The 21295-nt window shown below is 45.8% G+C and overlaps 2 protein-coding genes across 7 annotated transcripts in view; one reads left to right on the forward strand and one right to left on the reverse strand.

The window, feature by feature from the left end:
* PIGW (phosphatidylinositol glycan anchor biosynthesis class W) lies at positions 1-2749 on the reverse strand. The gene has a single exon (XM_078379283.1). The coding sequence runs from the start codon at positions 2747-2749 to the stop codon at positions 1250-1252; it is 1500 nt and encodes a 499-aa protein (XP_078235409.1). The 3' UTR covers positions 1-1249.
* The window catches only part of MYO19 (myosin XIX), a 27638-nt gene continuing 6566 nt past the window's right edge, over positions 224-21295 (forward strand). For 4 of the 6 annotated variants that reach the window (XR_013538078.1, XM_078379278.1, XM_078379280.1 and 1 more), the window contains exons 1-15: positions 7227-7518; positions 10469-10616; positions 11158-11306; positions 12407-12520; positions 13663-13795; positions 14828-14897; positions 15502-15604; positions 16306-16402; positions 17082-17158; positions 17695-17785; positions 18386-18557; positions 19099-19172; positions 20024-20145; positions 20265-20378; positions 20920-21096. Coding sequence is in view for 5 of the 6 variants with exons in the window: in XM_078379278.1 (XP_078235404.1) it covers positions 7375-7518; positions 10469-10616; positions 11158-11306; positions 12407-12520; positions 13663-13795; positions 14828-14897; positions 15502-15604; positions 16306-16402; positions 17082-17158; positions 17695-17785; positions 18386-18557; positions 19099-19172; positions 20024-20145; positions 20265-20378; positions 20920-21096 (1785 nt within the window). In the remaining variant the exon portion in view is untranslated. Of the gene's footprint in view, positions 338-7226; positions 7519-9370; positions 9513-10468; positions 10617-11157; positions 11307-12406; positions 12521-13662; positions 13796-14827; positions 14898-15501; positions 15605-16305; positions 16403-17081; positions 17159-17694; positions 17786-18385; positions 18558-19098; positions 19173-20023; positions 20146-20264; positions 20379-20919; positions 21097-21295 lie in introns of those variants that run through there. The other 2 variants (XM_078379279.1, XM_020786892.3) reach the window with 2 other exon arrangements.

The raw sequence follows: 21295 nt of genomic DNA on the forward strand, positions 1-21295 counted from the left end.
TTGTTAGTTTCATACTCATTCAGTATGAATGACTTACTTTATTACATAGTGTGGAAAATGGCAGATTATCCCATAATGACTTTCGCTGGCCATGGTTCCACTCTGGATTGCTCATTGTTCAGGCCGTGACATCAGAAATGAGGGCCAATCTGGTTTCATTTCTTGTTATTCACACGTCAAAATCCCATTGGTTAACTGTTTGCTTCTTCTTATTCCTTCCTAGCCAATGGTGAACAGCAATCCAACCAGTGACTGAAAAATGACTGTTCCAAAATTGCCAACAGAAGCATCCGTGTTTATGTTTGGTACTTACTCGCTGGCCATGATTCCACCACAGGTATATCTTTCATTACGTTCACCTCTGTTTATTGAAGGTTTCGGAATACAAATACATGGGAACAAATAATGACAAGTCAGTGCGCATACACTGAAGAGTTGCAAAAATATTTTGAAAAAAACACAATACAGTAATTTATTTCCTTTCAGGCTTGGACACAATTAACTGACAAATGACCATCCTGTTTGAGTTCACTACATCAGCAGTATACCATCTTTCTTCCCTCCTGAGTCATTAATAGAGAAAAGTGCGATCACGCATGCAATAATCTTAAGCACTAAATTTCAGGCATTTATAGTTCAGTGGTTTAGGTCTCTGGCTGTGGAGCCAGAGGTTGGGAGTTCAAGTTCTCACTGTGACGAGGGCTGGACTCGATCCATATGGTCCCTTCCAGCTCTAAGAATATTATTTTCATTTTCCCATAAAGTTGGAAAGAAGCCATAAACAGTCTTCTATTTAGCAACCTCATTGAAACAGAGGCAAACACCCTAAAATTAGAGTCACTATCCAGGATTCAATGCTTCCCATTGTTTCAGTGTTCCAGACTTTAGCCCTGGGAGGGAGAACATGGGACCCTCTGGAAGGTATTGGAACACAACTGCCATTATCTCTCACCACTGGCTGTTAAAAAAGGCAACACAACATCTGTGTCACCTGCATATTCCCCCATTCATGCTGTAGTTCTTCCCATCATCCAATAAGAATCAATTATTTGCTTTAAAGGTAAGAGCGATTTCAGCTGGAGAAAGAATAGCGGGATGGTTGCAGGTCAGCTTAGTGGGCCATACAGTACAAGATCTCCAAATAACCCAATACAGAGAGATTCCAGTCTTGCATGCAGAAGATCAGGAAAATTAGTGAGCTTTTGTGTTCTTTAAAATCAGTCTTTTTTACGATACAACCTCAGTAACATTACCACCACTTCAATATTATATTTTGTGCTTGCAATATATGCATAATTAAACAGTTTGTAAACATATACAGGTGCAAAATGAACATGGCAGAGGGACCGTTGCAGTGAACGGTGTCAACTGCCATATTCACAAGGCCAGTGAAAATGTTTGCCAGTACGAAATACAGGAGCTGGTTTTTGTTAACGGCACTGATCATACACCCACTTTGAGGTATCTGTTTTCTGTCCAAATCTTGTTTCTTACTCGTTGGCTGCACAAAATGCCAACTACAAGGAATATGGGCCCCATCCACTAGAAGTTTGACAAACACCAGAATGAGGTCAGTGGCTAAGAAACAACTGAAGAGTGACAAACAGTGAGCAACCATCCAGATACAAAAAGAGAGGTTTGCCATCCGCCGGGATACAGCCTCGACGTTGGTTTGAGTTACGTGCAGACATATAAAGAGGAAGAAAACAGCCAAGAGAAAGGATTGGATGACTCCGAGCCACTCCTTAACTGTGTTTCTCTTTTTTATTAAGTATAAACCGACCTGCACACTAGCCATGTAGATGGCAAGGTAGCCAATGACAGAAAAGATGCCTTCTCTGTTGGCATTCAGAAACCCGTCCCTTGAATCTTTACCATCGCTCCCATGCAAGATGAATGTTTTCAGAGGCAGCATGTTGAGAAGGCATTCATACACTACAGCTAGTGTCACTGCAACAACCCACGCATTGTGAGGAAGGAAGAGAGTCAAAAGTAGTGATGCGGCCATTCGAACAGCAGCCAGTGTGAAGAAGAAGTTCCAGTGCACACCATATTCGGTGACATGTTCGTAGTACTCCACTGCCTTCACGCTCATGAGTCGTCCAAAGCCGAGCACGAGAAGGGGCCATACGCTAAAGAACTGCTTTGCCAGATAAAAGAATTTGCTTCGTACCATACCAGGTTTCAAACGGACTTCAGGACAAACCACAGCATTGCCGAAAACAAAAGAGCCGACTCCGAAATCCATCACTCCTGTTCCGTAGGTCTCCGTTTTGGCATACCTTCGGGGGTATTGAGGAAAATCCACAGCCAGGATGCTGATGGAGGTCAGCACATTGACAAACACTCGGAATGCTGTTATCGAAGGAATGTGCACCGTTTCCAAACGTGTCCTCGAAAAATCGCTTAGAATTTGATTCAGGGGAACTTTGACATAATTCGTTCTCCTCCTGTATATGACAGAAACCAGTCCTGCACAAAACGCAATGATGGAAATTATCACCCAAGACAGGACGGGAGATAAGACTGTGCAAGAGAGCACGGGAGGGACGACTAAAACAGTAAAGTCTAAAAGAAAAAGGCCACTTCTGGAGCACAAAGGGTTTTTACCAATGAGGAAGTACAAGGTCAACAGAAGCCCCCTGGACAGAAGACATAAGGGGGCGAGGGGTAAGCCAATGGAGATCTCCAGCAAGGTAGTTCCATTCAGGTTGCTTATGAAGTCTTGCTTCACTTGCTGCTGTGACATGTTTCTTTCTCTGCATTTTTTTTCAAAAGATGGAAAATGAATTATTATTTACATTTATTGTCCCACCTTTATTCTCATAAGCCCAGTAACTGTACATGGCTCTCCACCCCCCCTCCTATGTATCTTCCCAACAGTCTGAAGGAGGAGTGTCAGGATGAGAGAGATTGATGTACGCAGGGTCACCCAGCAAGTTTCATGACTCAGCACAGACTGGGACCTGGATCTGCAAAATTCCAAGTCCAGCACTCTAACCATTACACCACACTGTTCTTCATTCAGAATCTGCAGCAACCAACCAACACCAGGCTGGGCAGCAGCGTCTACTGTATGACAAAACTTTCTACACCACAAAAGTTCACAACCTAATCCAGAAGCCTCCATCTTGGAATTTAACCATTCTTTTAGTTCTACAGAATTCAGGGTGTTTTAGCTGAAGGATGATTCTGGTCCTGGGGGATTCGTCTGGTATCAAGGAAGGAGACAGGCTTCTGAGCAGGGCAAAACGGCTGGGAGGCCAACCTCTGAAGTTCAGAGGAAGGTGACGTCTTCATGCCTTTTGTGGTATAATTATAGCCTCTCGTTATAGTTTGCTGAGGCGATGACAAGGTGGACAGAAAGGAAGTGTGTTGTGCATCGCAGGCCAGCAACTTACAGGCTTCAGACGTTTTTAGAATTAGCTAAAAGTGAGTCCTTGAGCTATGATCCAAGGTGGCCTACAGCGTCTTGAAATTATACTTGCAACCCTTTACTTGTTAAACTCAGTTTTTGAAGGAAAGCAGGAGCAGGCAATAGACACAGGATACAGACCACGAGACAATGATGGGAGGCACCAGAAGCTCATTGTTGAAATGTCTGCTCTTGCACACAAGGAGACTCGGGCTCAGAACCCCAGCATCTCCAGGTAGCTGGTAACGGGGGGAAAAATATTCTCTGCCTGAGATCCTGGAGAGTTCTACCAAGCAGAGAACAACCTATTAAGACAGATGGACCTGGTGTCAAACAGGTCCTGTGAAGAAGGCTGGACTTTTTGGGTCCTCTTGGCAGGCATGACAAAGTGCTCACCAGCTTCAGTCAGTCTGGGAGAGACATTTTAGCAATGGGTGTTAACATGTATTTGCACAAGACAATTGTAATAAATTAAAAAGCTTACCTAGATCGCTAGTGAAGTATACCAGAGGATTCTGACGTATGATTACTTTTATTTGGGCACGCAAGTGAACACCTGGGGGGGGGGAATTAAGAACCAGGGCTTAATTTTAATAAGAAAAGATTTTAATTTTTTAAAAGAACAATATTTTAAAAATTACAATTTTAAAAATATTTTGAAAAAAAGTATAATTTACAGGATTTGGCAGTTTACACTCATAGAATGATTGCAGTGAAATCGTCTATATTTAATTAGGATCATCAGCCTATTTTTGACAAAGGAAGAAGAGAAGACCTACTGTAGATCCTACAAGTGATTTAAAAGACACATCTCCTAACCAGATTTTGGAAGAGTCACTTTTTTCTAACTACATAATAAATAAATAAAACAGCAAGATTTAAAAGCCCCAGGTTTTTAAGGCCGTTTACAATTCAGTTACCGCCCTCATCTTTTCCATGAAAACATTTCTGCAATACATGTCTTTGTACAGGGCATGTTTTTGCTTGCCAGGGAGAGGCTTCTCTGATGAATCTTTTTATCTTAATTTATTTTTATATTATATGTAAACCGCCCAAAGTAGATCCGTTCTAGATGGGCAGTATATAAAACTAATAAATAAATAAAGGAAGTAAAGATCAGACTCCAACCACACCCTGGTCTCCTAGCACTGCAAAATCTTTAAAAACTATACAGTTCTCTCTCTCTCAGCATTCTCTCTCTCTCTCTCTCTCTCAGCATTACTGCCTAGATTAAGATGGCATCCTTATTCAAAGGGCAGCTTAGGATCTCCTGAAAACTCATAGAAAATTCCCACCCAGTTCAGTGAAATTGACTCCCAGGAATAGCAGTGAAATTGGCCATAGACTGTGTCTCTGTTCCTCCCAAATCTCCTTGTCAAATCTTAGATTAATAGCACATTGGGGGCAGATATCTTTATTTCTCTTTCCATTTTAAGTATGCAGAAGACCAGGCGCACATCAATATCTGCTGTATTAACATGATTTGCTTCTTTTCCTCCTCCTTTCTCCCGTTTTATGTTTTGCCCCTTTTCAAATCTTGCATATTAGACTGCCTTGAAGGAAAAGGTGGCCCCATGATGGCACTTAGTTAAGGAACACACACATAGAAACGAGTGATGTGCAGTTAGGAAAGGGAGGAAGGTTTCTGCAAAGATTCAAACCAGCTTTCCTCAACCTGGCACCTTCTAAATGTTTCGATCTACATCTCCCATCATTCCAAGCCAGCATGATTAGCAGTAAGCATTATGGGGCCTGTAGCCCCAAACATCTGGCAGGCACCAAGTTTGGGAGGGCTGGGGAACCTTTTTCACTCTCCAGATGTTTTGGCCTACACTCTTTTTATCATGGGCCACCCTGGAGTGGAGGAGCTACTCAGAGTTAAGTCCTGAAGCATCCAGAGAAACAAAGGTTCCCCACTGAACCCCCTGATAACCCTTTTAAATATAATTTGTAGTGGAATCCTGTTTATATCTCTTTAGTAGACAGACCGTGAGGTTTCTAGGTAAGCAGGCATGGGATTGCTGTAAGGGAATGAAAGAAACCCAGTGTTTGGAAATGTTACCTCTGAGGAAATTACAATTCCCAGAATCCTATTGCCTCAAGCCATGCTGAGTAGGGAATTCTGGAATTTACAATAAAAAGAAACATTTTCAAGCATTCAGGAAAATGTACAAAATAACAATAGTTGTTTAAAAATATTACCTGCATTATTCAATACACAGCGCTTTGCATTTGAGGACTTGAGAGATCAAAGTATTCTCACCATAATGGTTCGATCCAATTGCATTTGTTTGGGGGGGGGGGAATGCATGTAAAATCCCAGCTCCACAATTCTTGCTGGGCTGCTCATATTTACTTCCTGCAGCCCCTTAAAAAGTAAAAGAGAGATCCGTTTCTCCGCCAGCATTTTCGTCACCAAACAGCCTGCTAAATCGCATCGCCCGATTCGCCAAGACGCAGAGCGCCAAGGTGGCGGCCGGGCACTCACTGAGCGGATACAGTAGCAGCCCCTCTCAAAGCAGAGTTGCAGCCTGCTCTTGTGTCTTGCTTATTCGGTCCAGCTTAAAGAAAAGGGAAGCTTGTGGAGCCTTGACGGCTTGGTTTTATGGTGGCGGGAGCTTTAGTGCCTATTTCCATCTTTAATTTCCAACCCAGTCGCCCTAACATGTCGGTGTGAATGGGGCAATAGGAAAGAAAAATACAGTTACTGTATTACAATACTGTACCTTGAAAGGCGAACCGCGTGAGCTATTCTGGATCAACATCCGCCTCTTCCTTCTTCAGAAGAAACCGATCTTGATCCACAAAAACTCTCGCTGAAATAAATCTTAAGTCTTTCAAGTGGGGGGGGGGACCACAGACCTTCCCTTAAGCAAGCACATTGAAGGGGATGCAGCCCGCTGAAGATAAATACAGTAATAAATAAATCGGAACATTGCTCAAGAAATGAACTCGTCTTTCCTTTTTTTGCGGTTCCTTTTCGGGTGATCTACCTTTTCTCGACTGTGCTCGCTTTCGGCGTGCAAAGGACGAGGTTTCCGAAACTTGGGGGTAGCGGAGAGCGGACGCCAAAAGTGGGATTTTAAAGCCCCGTCTCGGTCCCGGAGTGGGATCGCTGCCTCCGCTCCCGCCGGTAGGGCGAGCCACGTGTTCGCTCGGTCTCCACGTGCTCGGGTTAAGGCTCGGCTCTCGCTTCTGCTCCGTTGCTTCGCGATCTGAAGGGGAGTTAAGCTGCGGGGCGGCGGCGGCGCTGAATTCAGTGGGACTTACTCCCGAGTAAGCATGGCTGGGCCTCTTGGAAGAGGTCGACCTTGCAGCCGTGGGCCACCCGCTGGCTTACTTCCGAGTAGGGAACGCTTCGGATGATGGGGTGCCAGCCACTGAACGAAGCGGGACTTTACTCCCAAGTAAGCCAGCTTGCGGCTGGAAGTCTTCGGTTTTTGTTTCTGAAGCCTGTGGGAACTTCCTTCCAGGGACCCGAGGAGAGCTGCATCCTGCGAAACCTACTCCGCAAGTTTTGGGGCCGGGGCTGCGATCCCACGCACCTTGTCTAGGGATCTGGTAGGAGCCCTGATGGCCGCCTGGGCGAGGCACTTAGTTTCGGACCTCCTTTTGTATTGGGCTTTCTCCCTAGCCAGCGTGGCACGAAGAGTCGGACCACGACTTAACCACTAAACAACAGCAAAAGCGTGGCATGACTGGGGGAGAGCCTGATCGTCCGGGGTGGTGGGGGGGAGAGAGGAAAAAAGGAACTTTTTCCAAGCGGGGCAGCTGAGAGGCGGCGATCTCGCTCGGCCACTTTTCTCGGCAGGGAAGCCTCCGGGGGTCCAGCCGCCGCTCGCTCCCCCCAAATCCGCGCGCACCCAGGAGAGGGTGGATCCCTTCCGAGCCAGACCCTCCCGGGATTTCGCGGTGGGTGGATCCCGCAGGCGGGACACCCAACGCCTCATCTTCCCAGGATGCAAAATCAGGGCCGATTCAAAATTGAGCAACCCGGCCTTCGGCTCCGCCTTTGCCGGGTCCGCCAGCCCGTCGCTGGAGGACGTTTCCTTGCCGCCCGGGTCAGATCTTTCTTTTCCTCTCCGGCCAGATCTCTGGAAGAGGTGAGCCCTTCTGAGCCAGAAGCTCTTTAATATCCAGGGATTTCGTTACTGTAGATTCCTCGTTTCTCCCCTTCCGCCGGGATAACAGCTACCTCCCCCTCCCCTCCTTGGCTAAAGTCCAAGACCCCCGACTCTGGAGCCTAGTCCCACCTGGCTGCTCCCGAAGCAAGAGTACCTCTGAGCATGTCCAAGTTTCCTTCCCATTCTGTGTTTTTGGAACCAGGAGCACTTGGGGGGGGGAGAATAACCTTGCCAAACTATGAAGGGGTGGGGAAAGCAGGACCTGGGGGACAAAAGCAGTGGTTTGCTGAGATTTTAGCATGTGTGGTTGTGCCTGTTATAAATCTATAAATAAGTCTGGCTATTAATGTGTTGCCTGTTATTTTCCAAACTGTTCTCCTTCTGCTGATTTTTGACCTTGTCTTTGGTAAACAATCACTGGGAGTTTGCTTGAACAATAGAATGGATAATACCTTTGATAAGCATAGGAGTAAGAGTAATAATAAGGTTAATATCTCTGGTTTTAATAGAGCCCCCAACTGCTATGGACAGCCACTCTTTTGAACCCTACCTATTCAACATCCAATACAGTATCTTGTTTTGAAATTTAAGCATTTTTTGTTGTTAATACCTTGGGTGTTTGCCTGCTTATTTAAAACATTTATAGCTTTTCTACCTCGTAGATGGGTTTTAGCAATGCAGGGTGCTTTCTCTGCTGGAAGACCTCAGAGTACTTTGCCTTCAGCAACCTGGCCAGGGAACAGTGGATGTCTAATAATCATCATGAATAAAACAGTCTTATAAATAAGCCCACAAAGGCTCCTAGTGATCTATAAAAATGTCTACTAGCTGGCTAAGAGAAAGGCAGCCTGTGTTTCCCATACTGGAACTGGCTATGCCGGCTGGGAATTCTGCACCTTGCGTCCCAAAAAGTAAGTCCTCCCAAGGCTGCACCGTACTAGCCTCGGGGCAGGGGACGTGTTTTGCTTTCAAGTGTGCTGATTCAGAAGAAGCCGGGCCGCCTGCCTGCTCACTCTGTTTCATTGACTTTGAGGTGTAATAAATGAGTTATAGAATTCAATCTGGGTTATACTATAAAGTTTCCTTGTTGTACAGTGTCATTCCAAAAATGAAGTTATGGAAAATTTAAAAACAAGAGGGCCCTGGCTCAGTTGTAAATCTGTTGACTGCTATTCGCTGAGTTTTAATGGACCTGGATGAAACTGCTATTTTTGCAAGTGGGCTGGGTTTTTTTGGGTATATAACTTTCCACTAGCCACACCTGTGCAACAATTCTCTGCAGGCCTTCCTTCTCTTGCCAGCACCAGTCTTTTTATAACAGCTAGGAAATCTGCTTTTAAGGCCATGGAGATTCTATTTTGATTACAGTATTCTTAATTATCTGGCAGTCCAAAGAAACACCAGTTTCATTTGTCTTGCAGACAAATAGTTCTGCTAACTAGCATTTCACTTGCAACTGTGTGTGCGTACATTTTCCGATGCATACATTTTCCATTAAAATAAAGTAACTAAAAGAGTTACTTTGAAAACATCAGCATGCTTTAAGTCTTTGGCACAACATACAGTACTCAGAATGAGCCATAAATCCACATACCCTTGTAATTGTAAAAAGGAAGTAAAATAGATAGTTACACTGGAAAAGAAATAAGTGTGTTTGTCCTTAACGTACTTACACTTGATAATGCAACTTACTTGTACCCTAATTGATATTAAAAGGAATTTAATTGCATGTAAATTATTATCTGCAGGACATCCAGGGAGTTTAATCCAGAGTGGAGTCATAATGCAGGTTACTAAAACGTCTTGAAATAACCACCGTTGTCATTTTTAGGGCACCTGGTTTCTCCTTGCTCAGTGTTTCTGTGATCTAAAGGCCCTCTGTGTAGGGTTTCCAACCCAGTTATTGGAACTGAATGATTTCTCCTGCACAAACCTCAACGTGCCCCAAAATGAGGAGGGAAGTGTCCAAACAGGTATAATCTCATAAACATTAAGAGGGAAAGGAAGGATTGGTAGCTGCTTTGAGTCCTTTACTGAGTATGTGTTAAAGGAAAACAAAATCTTCCAGCTATCCCCACAACCAATGTGGCACAGCAGACAGAGCGATGAGCTGCAGAATGGCAGTAAGTTATTGCTATAAAGAACTTCTGGTTTTTAAAGAACATCTGTATAGATGTTCTGAAATAATGCTCCAAGTTTTATGCCCTTTAACAATCTCCCCACTTCAAATACAGTGGTGCCTCGCTTAATTTATTTATTTTATTTATATCCCACCTATCTAGTCACTTAAGACCACAATGAAAACACTTGACGATGAGGTTTTTGCGATCGCAAAACGATGTCCTAATAGGAAAAATTTGCTTCGCGATCAGTTCCCTGCTTCAAGGAACCGATTTTTCGCTAGACGACGATTTTCAAACAGCTGATCGCTGGCTCTAAAATGGCCGCCCACTGTGCAAAATGGCTCCCTGCTGTGCTTTAGGACAGATTCCTCACTATACAGGCACCGGAAAATGGCTGCTCTATGGAGGATCTTTGCTTTATGATGAGGTATTTAGCCCATTGGAACACATTGAAGGGTTTTCAATGCATTTCAATGGGTTTTTTTAATTCGCTTGATGACGATTTCGCTTAACAGCAATTTCGCTGGAACGGATTTATGTCGTCAAGCAAGACACCACTGCAATGGAAAATAATTTTTAAAGCCACACATACTGTGAGTAATCTAATAAGTTACTCAGTTATTTCTGTGATAGCCTAATGAGTAACAGCAACAAATTACTCTTTATGCACTCTTAAGGAGTAACTTTCCAGGCTCTGACACCAAGGCAGTTCCTGGTGTCCCTTACCTTTTAAGAACTGGTGCTCTGGCTGAAAGGGGCTGAGCAGCACCATAGTATTTGGAATTTTCTGCCATTTCTGCTTTCAGGTAAATGGTGCAAAGGGAGATCTAGTTGTCAGTTCCTGCAATGACAATCACAGTCTTGGGGAAGATGTTGAATCATTTCTGAGTAATGAACAGCAGCTGCATCTCTTTGATGACCTTACAAAAGTGAATCCTGTAACCACCACAACTGGTATGAGTTCAGAACTCTTCAAAACTCTTATGGGAAGGCAGAATTTCCTGGAATGGGGGGCAGTGAGTGAGTGTAACTGCATTGGACCTCCCAGAACACAACAGCAGTCCAGTCCCCTAGGCTCTGCCCGGGACCAATTTAAACTCTAATCCTTGTCCCTGATCAGCTGACTCTTTGGACTGAAACAGCTATGGGGGAGGCTTTTTTGGGAGATTTTAGTCCCCTCCTCACTGCAAAAAAAAAAAAAATTCATTCTTCCCACCTCTGAGTCGGGCAACATGGGGGGGCTGAACTAAGAAGTCCCTCAGGGGTTGGGGGCAACCCCTGCTCCTTCCCTCCCCTCATCTCCCAAATCATCAGAGCTTGGAAAAGTGCACATTTTTGAATGGCACTCCCAAAGTCCCACAGCAATTTTTTTAAAAAAAAAACTGGTTTTCTGAGACCTGTGTTTATTCTAGAAAAGGAGGTTCTGACGTGGGGAGTTTGAAAGGCCTGCTTCGTCTTCATGACCTGTGTTGACCTAACCTTTTCCCTTCCTCAGTCCTGAAGTGCCTACAAGCGCGATACGCCATCGATGTGTTTTACACCAACGCCGGCTGCAGCCTGGTGGCCGTCAACCCGTTCCGCCCACTCCCACGGCTTTACTCACAGGAACTGATGAAGGAGTACCACGCGGCCACCTGCCTTCAGGTGCAAAGAGCGAACCGGTGGCCCTCGGGTTGTCCTTGGCTGCAGCAGCTTCCATCATTCCTTGCCCTTGATGAGGCCGGCTAGGAGTGATGGGAGGTGTAGTCCAGCATGTTCCCCAACAGCGGGCTGAAACAGGAACAGAAGAGGCTGGGCTGGGCTAAGCCAGAGCTTTGGTGTGTCTGGTTCCATGGTGGGGAATATAGGATTATCCAACATCCTGTTCCTCCCCCGCTCTTGAAAAAATCATCAGTCTTAAAGATCAGGCAGGATCCAGAGGCAGGAAGCTTCCAGGGCCGGCGAAGGCTCTTTTACAGCCCTGCTGCTGGAGCTCCTCCCAGTACGCAGCTGCAGGTATTCAGGCAGCAAAGAGAAGGACTCACCTACAAGGGTCTCCGTGAGAGGAAAGAGCTTACTTGTGAGGAGGCCACATCCGTGGGCCCATGAGGAGAGCTTCCCTAGAGTCAGGCTTGGGCCTTGATCCTTCTTCACTCCCGAGCAGTGGGTGGGATGGGGGCTCACCTTGGACCCGACACCTGAACCCCCACCATCTGTCGGCTCTGGCTCCAGATTCCTTGAACGTCCAAGGATTGGCAGGCTCTGGAGTGTCACATTCATTGGGCTTGTCATCACTTTGCTGGAGTCATGGCACTGACCCATGACCTCAGGCCTGGTCCCCTGTTAGCCCATTTCTTTTTCCCAGGGGTCACCGGGCCTCATTCTTTTGCCCACGATTGGATCCGGGCAGGGAGAGATTGGTGGACTGGAGACAGAAGCCTTCACGACCTGCTGTGCTGGCCAGGGTTTCTGGGAGTTGTAGTCCAAGAACACTTGGGTAACCCAAGGTTGTGAAACACAGGCCTAAAGTATGCAAATGAATAGTCAGTGAAGGCAAGGCCAGGGGGCTCCAGGAACTGGCAGAGAACCCCTGTTACAATGTGAGTGTGAGCAGGTGCCCATTGATGCCAGCCTCTGGCCCCAGCCCGTACCTTATTTCAACTCTGGTTCTGATTCCCTTCATGTGAAGCCCCTGGTAGAATTGGCCCTGACTGCAGCCTGTTTCTTTCTAAACACCCCTCTGTGTGCTCCCTCCACTCAATTAGGAATTAAATCCGCACGTTTTTGTGGTGGCAGAGGAGACCTACAGAAATGTCCAAAGCCAGATTCCACCAGTAAACCAATCCATCATCGTTAGCGGCGAAAGCGGTGCAGGGAAGGTAAGGGGAATCAATGTATTTTAAACTCATCTCTCCAATTGGCTGTTGGAAATGGCCTCTTGCCAGCTACATTATCAGAGTGGCATGCATATGCGAACAACAGGCAGAACCTTTTGCATCATGTCAAAACAGGGAGCTTTTCAAATTTACACCAAGTTCCCTACAGTTGGAAAACTTGAATGTTTGCAATGAGATGTAGTGAACTCACTAACATGCTAGTTTGGCAAACACAGGGAGTTGTTCTCTGGTGTTTTTTTAAAAAAGTAAACCAGATTTTTCTGCTTTATCTGAACTCAGAAAAAATGAGTCTGATTCTAATCATCGGCCAGGTTGGAATATAATGCCAAGTAGCCTGTGGTTGTGGTTTGTTGCATTGTCACTTCATGTCGGATCTGATCCTGTTCTTGCAAAGAAATCATAATTTGTAAGCCAGCTACAATTCACGTTAGGGGGCTGTGGTTTGTTATTGGTTTTACACATTCTGGCTTGTTTAAGCCACGGCATAGTTATATCTCAAGTCAGATCTGCGCCTTTGCCTTGGTTTGTTTCTGCAGCTGCTCACCTGGCAGAAGACCTGATGAATGTGGCTAGAGAGAAACAAACCAAAAATGGGTAGAAGAAAGAGACGTTTCTGTGGTCATTTGTGGGACAATTCATGTTTAAAGAAACAAACTGGAGCTAGCATAAACTACTGCTAACATAAACCATGGTTTAGTGCAAGGGTAGGCAAGACATGTCCAGATGTTTTGGAAGTGCTGTTTTCTGCATTCCTCACCAGTGCCTGTGCTGGCTGGGGTGGATGGGAGTTGTAATTCCACAGTATTTGGAAGGGACACCCACTGACTTATTATGAGTGGAGTGATACTGGTTTGATAAGTAGCTCCAGTTAGACAGATCACAATTCTGACTGAATGGAAAGCTGCTTTTGAACTTTGCTGTCGTACAAAAACAAGGGAAAGGGGTGGGCTGTGTTGGCCATTTGGGGCTGAGTGGCATCTGCAAATCATTTTGTATGTATAAACAATCCCATAATGTAGACGCTCTTCGCATGACCTTGCCAAAGCCGTCTTTCTTCTCTTTCACATGAATGTCTGACTAAGTTATTGTCAAGCAGTGGCTTATACCCCAAGCTCTGTTTCTAGACCTGGACATCTCGTTGCCTGATGAAATTCTATGCTACCGTGGCTGCTTCGTCTGCTGTTCCGAAAGGTAGCATAACCGTGGAAAGAATAGAGAGGAGAGTGCTGGACTCCAATCCTGTGATGGAAGCTTTTGGTAAGGATGTCTATTTGAGAAACAAGAAATACACAGCTGTCAATACAACAGCTCAGCACTCAAACTGTATTAAACTGCAGTTTAGGTTAACCATGGATTGAAGTGAAACCATAATTGGTACAACAGCCAAACCACAATCTTTCAGCTGCTTCCTTTTATTTTTCATTTGCTCAACACTCCTATCTCTGGATGCGGTGCTTCCCTTAGAGTGGTGTCTGTAACAATAGCCAGTCAGTTCTGATGTCACTCCAAACCAGGATTAGCACAAAGTAGAGTTTATGTATAAACTTGTAAGAAATGTGCTTTCTGGAATCTGTTCCTCTGGCCAACTATGAAGCACGATTTGATGATTCACATATGATGCCAGACCATTAAACTTACCAAAGATGACACTTCTGAGTTTTTACAGTTGGCAGGAAAGATATTGCAGGCCAGCATTACCCATGTTACAAATCTAAATAGATGAGAAAAGTGGCAACCATCTAGCAAATTCAGAAAAAAACCTCACCTGTCTCTTTTTTCCTTCCTCATCCTTGTTCCATCTTCTGTATTGTGTCTTTTTGCATGGTAAGCCTGAGATAAGGGACTGTCTTGTCCTTTTTTAACAGATCAGCTGCTCTGAGTGTCTTTCTAGATACGTGTGGCCTCGGATCCTGTTGCTTAGTTATGCCTGCAGAAGGCTGGCGCACACACAGAAATCCAAGTGGGGATTTCTTAATTGGCAGTTAGAAGCCACTGCAAGTCACCTTTGCAGGCGTAACTAAGGAACAGGATCTCGGCCACTACAGTGTGTAAAAAAAAATTGTAGGTAAGTTGTGAACATAGTTGCTCACAGCTCGCCTGCTTGATCTCAGAGCTCCTGTGGTGTTAGAGGGATGGCCATCCTTCCCATTTGGACGACATCTGGTCTGCATGAGCCTCTTTGACTCCTACGAAGGGGAAGAACCACACCGATTCGTGTTGTCCCCTTTATTCTGTTGGAATTGGGGGGGGGGTACCTTCCCGGTTTCCCATTCAGGCTTTATTTTGCAGGGAACGCATGTACGCTGCGGAACAACAACAGCAGCCGTTTTGGGAAATACATCCAGCTTCAGTTAAACAGGTATGACTTTTAAAAGCCCACCTATATTGCCGCGAACTAGCAGTCGATGGCGTTACCAGTTACAAGAGATGTGCTTTATAGGGTGCCAAGTTCTCTGGAAATAAAACAGGAAGGTGGGGGGATAGTGAAAAATTTAAAATGTACAGTATCTGGTTTCCAGTCTACATCAACAGAAGTGTGTATAAATGACAGGCATCACATTCTCTCTGCTTTTTCCCTTTATACGCACATAAATATACAGAGCTAAAAGGAGATACAAAACCTGTTTTGTTCAGTGAGTGAAATGTGTGACCTTATAAAATAGACAAAAAAAACAATGTGTGTCCTAGGAAAGTGTGGGCTGAAATATGCACCGATTTTAACAGCTGGGCAGCGGAAGTATCATGTAATCTGATACAGAACTTCCGAGGGACAGAAATCTTGGTGGGGCTCTAAGGAATGGTGTGGAGATGAAACAAGGAGACTTCCACGTGCTTGTCATCCCAGGTCCACACTTTCAGCCTTAGAGCCGAAGTCTGGTCCAGAGACATTCTTGGGGGCTCACCTTCCAGGGGCAGAGTCTTAGGGTGGATTTATCATTGTGTTCAATCCTGACCTTCTCCAGATCCCAGCTTCTAACCAGTGCTTCCATTCAGACATTCCTGCTGGAAAAAACAAGGGTTGCCTATCAAGCCCCACAGGAGAGGAATTTCCATATTTTTTACCAGGTCAGTGCCATCAACATGTCTGTTGATTTTTAATTCAGGCTCGTGACGGTTCCATTTTGGGTTTGTGGGTTGGAGGCTGCGCAAGAGACATCAACCTTTTCGTCTTTCACTGAGGATCCTAGTCCTTCGAATCCTACTGTAGTTTCACACAGCAAGCTCCCCCTAGGGATGGGGAGGCAAAACCCAAAGGCCAGCTTGCCGCCACCACCCACCCTAGGTGCATGCCGGAAAGGTGAGGGGGAATGGCTTTTTGATGTGGGGAGGGGTTCCTCCTGTCCTGATCATCTTTCTCCTCCCCAAGTTCCCTTATTTTTTTGTTTACCCAAAACTGATACTGGATGGTTTCAAGCTTAGTTCGGTTTAACTTAGTTTATTGTCACATTTCAGTTGATAAACCATGGTTTGTATGTAACAAGGTATTAGTGCTAGAATTTTATTGAAGAGCACACAAACATGGTTTGGGTCAGGTATGACTTGGGGTGGGATGATGGCCAAATTGTTTTCCTTCAGTCATGGGAAGGAATTTATGAAACCTAGGCAAACCATTGTTTTGTAAGGATGTGTGAAGTGTGGCACTTGTAAGCAAGACGATTTCCCCTTCCTGCCTCTCTTCGTTGTTTCTTTCCCCCTTCATTACTGGTCTACTCCTTACTGGTTAGAATACGACTGGAGACGAGATGAGCTTTTCTCTCCCCTTCCAGATTGCAAAAGGCGCCACCCTAGAAGAACGACAAGAATGGAGTCTCCTTGAAGGCACAGAATTCTCCTGGCTGCCAAATTCTAAGAAAACTCTAGAAGGTACAGTTGAAAAATCTAAATGTTATAAACCACCCTGAGCCTTTTAAAGTAAAAGAGGAGGAAGTTTTAAGAACAAAGAAAGCAAAACCATTGTTATTTCTTTAAAGTTCTGTTAAAAAACAACACCAGCAACAAAGCATTAGACAGAAACTTTGGGGAAAGCTCTGAGAAGATACCAAGTCAGCATAAAAAGGATAAGGAAAGGATGATTTAAAAAAACTTATGTAAATTAGTGGAGCTCAAACCGTACCTTGCACTGTCATATGATTCCAAACCATGATTTATGTTCAACCAAAGATGCCTTTATATTTTGTATCTCTGCCTTAAGGACTCCCAGGTACCTTTTCCTCAAGAAACCTCTGAGGAAATCATAGTTTGTTAATTTGCAAATGACGCCAAACTATAAATTTGCAAAACCCGTTGCTTGCAGTGCATGGCTTGTTCACCTGTTCACATCTTCCCATGGTGGTTGGCAGCCACTCAGAAACCCCAGTTTGTCCTGGGCTATAAGCCCAGGCATCGCAACAAGCCATGCTTAGGTCTCACAAACTGGCTGGGTTTTATACATTAAAGTTTTGTAAGCTATGCTGTAGCATTAAGGCAGAATCACCTTATTGTCTCATTGGGGATGTTGTTCTGAGAGAGGTGATGTATATGTCTTTCTCTCCCCCCCCACCAGAGGACTGCTTTGATGTGACAAGAGAGGCCATGTCCCACTTAGGAATTGACAGCTGCACACAGAATAATATTTTCAAGGTCAGTTCAAACACGCTTTGACAAGGGTTGGGTTCTTCTGTTTTAAACCATGATGATAACTAGCAGGCAGGCCTGGGACAGACCTTAAGGACTCCCGGGTACCTTTTCCTCAAGAAACCTCCAAGGAAATCGTAGTCCTGCTTTTCCACTGATCATCTTATGCCAAAGATGGGCAAGGTAATTTTGCCAAGGGGTCTCCCATGGGCTGTACCCCATCCCAAAATACATTTATTTCACATTTTTTAAAAACTGAAAGGTATTATAATTTCACTGCTGGTTTTGGGGGGTGGCGGCGTGGGAACACTGGCAATGCCACTCACACATGAGCCTTTCACCTTGCTTGAGAAGGGAATCGCAGTGCGTGGAGGTTTTCCAGAGTGAATCAGATCCCCCACATCTGGCTTAAACCTTCAAGGAGTATCAGTGGCTTCCTCTCCCTTTCCTCCAGGAATATTTGGAAAGCTGGGTGTGTGTTTCTCCGAAACATCCCACCTGCCTGTTCCTCAGTGCTGAATAACACCGTCTCCCCGTTACAGATGTTGGCAGGATTGCTCCACGTAGGCAACATCCACTTTTCTGAGTCAGAGGATGAGTCACAGCCTTGTGAACTCAAAGATGGTGTTGGAGGTGAGAAATGCAAGATCCTTTCTTGTCTGCGGCTTTAGTTTTAGAATCTCCTTGTGAATACAGCAATGAGGCTGAAGTATTGGCACAAAGCATTCCTAACCCTCCGAAGCAAAAAAGGAAATAAAGAAAGAAAAGCCAGTAAAGTCTGGGATCTTCCTTGCCATCAGCTTTTAAGAAGAAAGGGGCAAAAATATTTTAAATAAATAAATTGAAAATTAGCAGCATGAAACATAGGGAGCGGGTAGGGGTGTGTGTGGAGGTGGGAGACAGTTCAGGTCTTATCATGACCCGCTGGCTGGAAACAGTTCCAGGGGCCTGTCTGGAACCTTTTTCCTTGGTGACGGGAAAGGAAGGGCCCAAGGGGGCCAGTCTGAAGTGGAGACGCCGGGTCGCCTTCTCTCCCTCTCTTTGGCATCCAGCTGGAATTGATGCCCAGAGGTGAGAAGGTGGGAGAGTCTGAAACAGCAAAGGGGATGCTATTGAGTGGCAGCTGAAAGAGCCTTTTGTTTTATTTCTTAATCCTATGCCTCTTAGAATATGTTATAATTAGGTAAAATTAAATAACCTGTTGCTTTTGTTGTTTTTAATGAATAAAAACAGTTTTCGCAAAGACTGCTTCCAGGTTGTTACAAGTGGTGGAAGATGAGCTGCTGGAAACACTGAGGATCCGTACGATCACAGCTGGCAAACAACGGCAGGTCTTCAAGAAGGCCTGCCCCAAAGGAGAATGTGAGACGAGGAGAGACTGCTTGGCCAAAGTGATTTACGCCAGGTAAATGCTTTGGTGCTCCCCTTGGGATATGTCGCTGTGTCCGGCCCTTCCTCCCACTCACAAACTTCTTTGCACCCCGTACACCAGCCCTGTGGGGTAGATCAGCCTGGACGAGAGAGCATTCGCCGTCCTAGCCCCATCGGGATTTGACTCCTGGGTTTCCAAGTTCTGCCGTAGGCACGGATGGAGGAATAAAATCTCAGATCCCGTCACCCATCAGGACACTCCCTGTAGCCGCACAGTTTGCCTCTAAAGCTGGGTCCCTGCGGGTCATGTGCTTTGTGAGAGATGGCAATAAAGAAGGAAGGCTTCTAAGTCTCAAGAGGCCAACCTCCGCCCGAGCTGTTCCTTTCCCTTCCGCATCTGGGATGGTTTGCGTTTCTCTGCCTGTGTGCTGCGTACGCGTTCTGTCCTTGGACTTGCCCAAAGCTGAGTCTGCAAATGGAGCGTAAGGTGAACAAGACCGTGACCCCCAGCCCCCTTTGGCTCCACCGCTTTCTGCAGCTGACAGGAGGCGGGCCACATTCTGTTTTTGCTACAGGATCTTTGACTGGCTGGTGGCCGTGATAAATGGAAGTATCTATGCAGAGCCTTCCGTGTGGAGCAGTTTCATAGGTACCTTTTTGTCAAACCTCCCCCCCTTGCATGCAGGCCATTGATGACATTACCAGTTAGTGGAGGTGTGCTTTCTAGGGTGCCAAGTTCTCTGCAGGCCATTGACAGAATTGCTTACACTCTGCACCAGTGGTTCCAGACCTTGGGTCACCCCGGTGTTCTTGGGCTGCAACTCCCAGGAATCCTGGCCAGCCCAGCTGGAAGTGAAGGCTTTTGGCAACTGCAGTCCAAGAACACCGGGATGGGTGTTCCAAGGCGGGGAACCACTGCTCTATCCTAAACATGTATAAACTGTAATTCTGCACCCTCTCTAGCCATTATGTGTATAATGTAAACAACAACTGCAACAAGTATTAAGACGTTGTGCCAAACAGTTCTTGTTACTTTCAATAAAACTATAATGGAAGTTTATAAATAGAAGGAACAGAAATGGTTTGGCACCAAGCGTTCAGTCATTCTTATAACCTTCCTTTATTTGTTTAATAAAAGCACGTGGGACCCTGAAAAAGGGTCCCCCGGGGAGCCTTCCAAGAGGACTAAAGATCAAAGTCTCTTCTTTAGGCTTTTGGTCTTCAGGGCTCAGCACAAAAGCAATAAAGAGTTTGAAAGAGGCGTAGGAGCCCCCACAGTTTGTTCCAAAGTCCCTACGAATTGTCTTTCTGGAAGGAAAGAAAAATCATGAAAAGAGAAGACAGTACGTGGACTTTGAAGGGTATACTTTTGTGTCATGTTCCTTGTGGGATGGATGGAAAGGGCTGATGTTCAGAGTGGCAGAATGGGAAAATGCTGCCTGAACCCTGTGTCTCTTTTCCTCCCGCCTCCTACCACAACCTCGCCCGAACCCATCCCAGGTCTGTTGGATGTTTATGGCTTTGAATCCTTTTCCGACAACCACTTGGAACAGCTGTGCATCAACTACGCCAACGAAAAGCTTCAGCAGCATTTTGTCGGCCACTTTCTGAAGGCCCAGCAGGTAAAGGCCCTTCTGGGGATTCTGCCATCAGGCCGTCCTGCACCGGCTGATGTGAGGTGGGGAGCTTGGCCCTAGGGTCTTCCTCTTCCCTCACCCCACTGTGTGCACTTCCCCCACAGGAAGAATACACCACAGAAGGTCTCCAGTGGTCTTTCGTCAACTACCAGGATAATCAAAACTGTCTGGACGTGATAGAAGGCGCTCCTGTTAGCATCTTCTCCTTGCTCAATGAGGTGAGTCCCATGTTCTGGTTTCCATGTCCAGGCTTTGCCTGATTTGCTCACAAGTTGGGCAACCATGCGTCCGTCAGTCTCAACGTTGTGCTGGACCATTCACGGGTGAGCCGATTGTATAACAGGTCAAAAGCCCCACGTAGGAACTAAAAGTGGGAAAGCCCTAGTTTGTATCTTGCTGAGGCATAAAGCCAGAATGGTGATCAACGAAGGGCGAGGCAGAGAGAAGTCTGACCTCCCTGTGAGTGGAAAACAGAGCCATGCGCCCTGTTTTGAGACCGAGGGAGGCTGAGATGGTGAGGTGCCTCCTCCCTCCTCCTCTGAGCCTCCCTCCTGACTGCCATCATCTGCTCTTGTTCTCTTCTCTCCTTACCACGGTCACCACCTGTTGGCTAATTTGTTTTGAAAAACTGTTTGTGGCCTCCAAATTTCCTTTCTTGTTTGGGCTGGAGCAGCAAGAGGCAGAGGGGCGAGCAGGTCTCGGCAGTGAAAAAAAGGAAGGTCTATGTGTTGTTGTCAGCTTTCTCCTCTTCTTTGACAGGAATGTCGCCTCAACAGATTCTCTGATGCCAGGCAGCTCCAAAGCCGGATCGAGCTGGCTTTTCCCAATAACCCGTGTGTCAGCCAGGACAGGTTTCGAAAGGAGCCAAATTTTGTCATTTCCCATTACGCGGGCAACGTCTGCTATCAGGTGGAAGGCATGGTGGAGAAAAACAAGGTAAAGCTCAGTAAACTTTCCTTGTCCACAAATCCCCTCGAGAGAGAGACTTGAGGGCTGGGAGGGTGCCGCCCCGGGAAACAAGGCCTTACCGCCTGAGGTTTTTTAGGGGGGGAGAGAGACTGTGCAGCACCAAGGGAAATGGAGTGGAAAGAAGATGCAGAGATGGGAAACATTTCATTTTTGGCCCTGCTGACTG

Source organism: Pogona vitticeps, chromosome 7 (genome assembly GCF_051106095.1).
Source record: "Pogona vitticeps strain Pit_001003342236 chromosome 7, PviZW2.1, whole genome shotgun sequence".
Classification (NCBI taxonomy): Eukaryota; Metazoa; Chordata; class Lepidosauria; order Squamata; family Agamidae; genus Pogona; species Pogona vitticeps.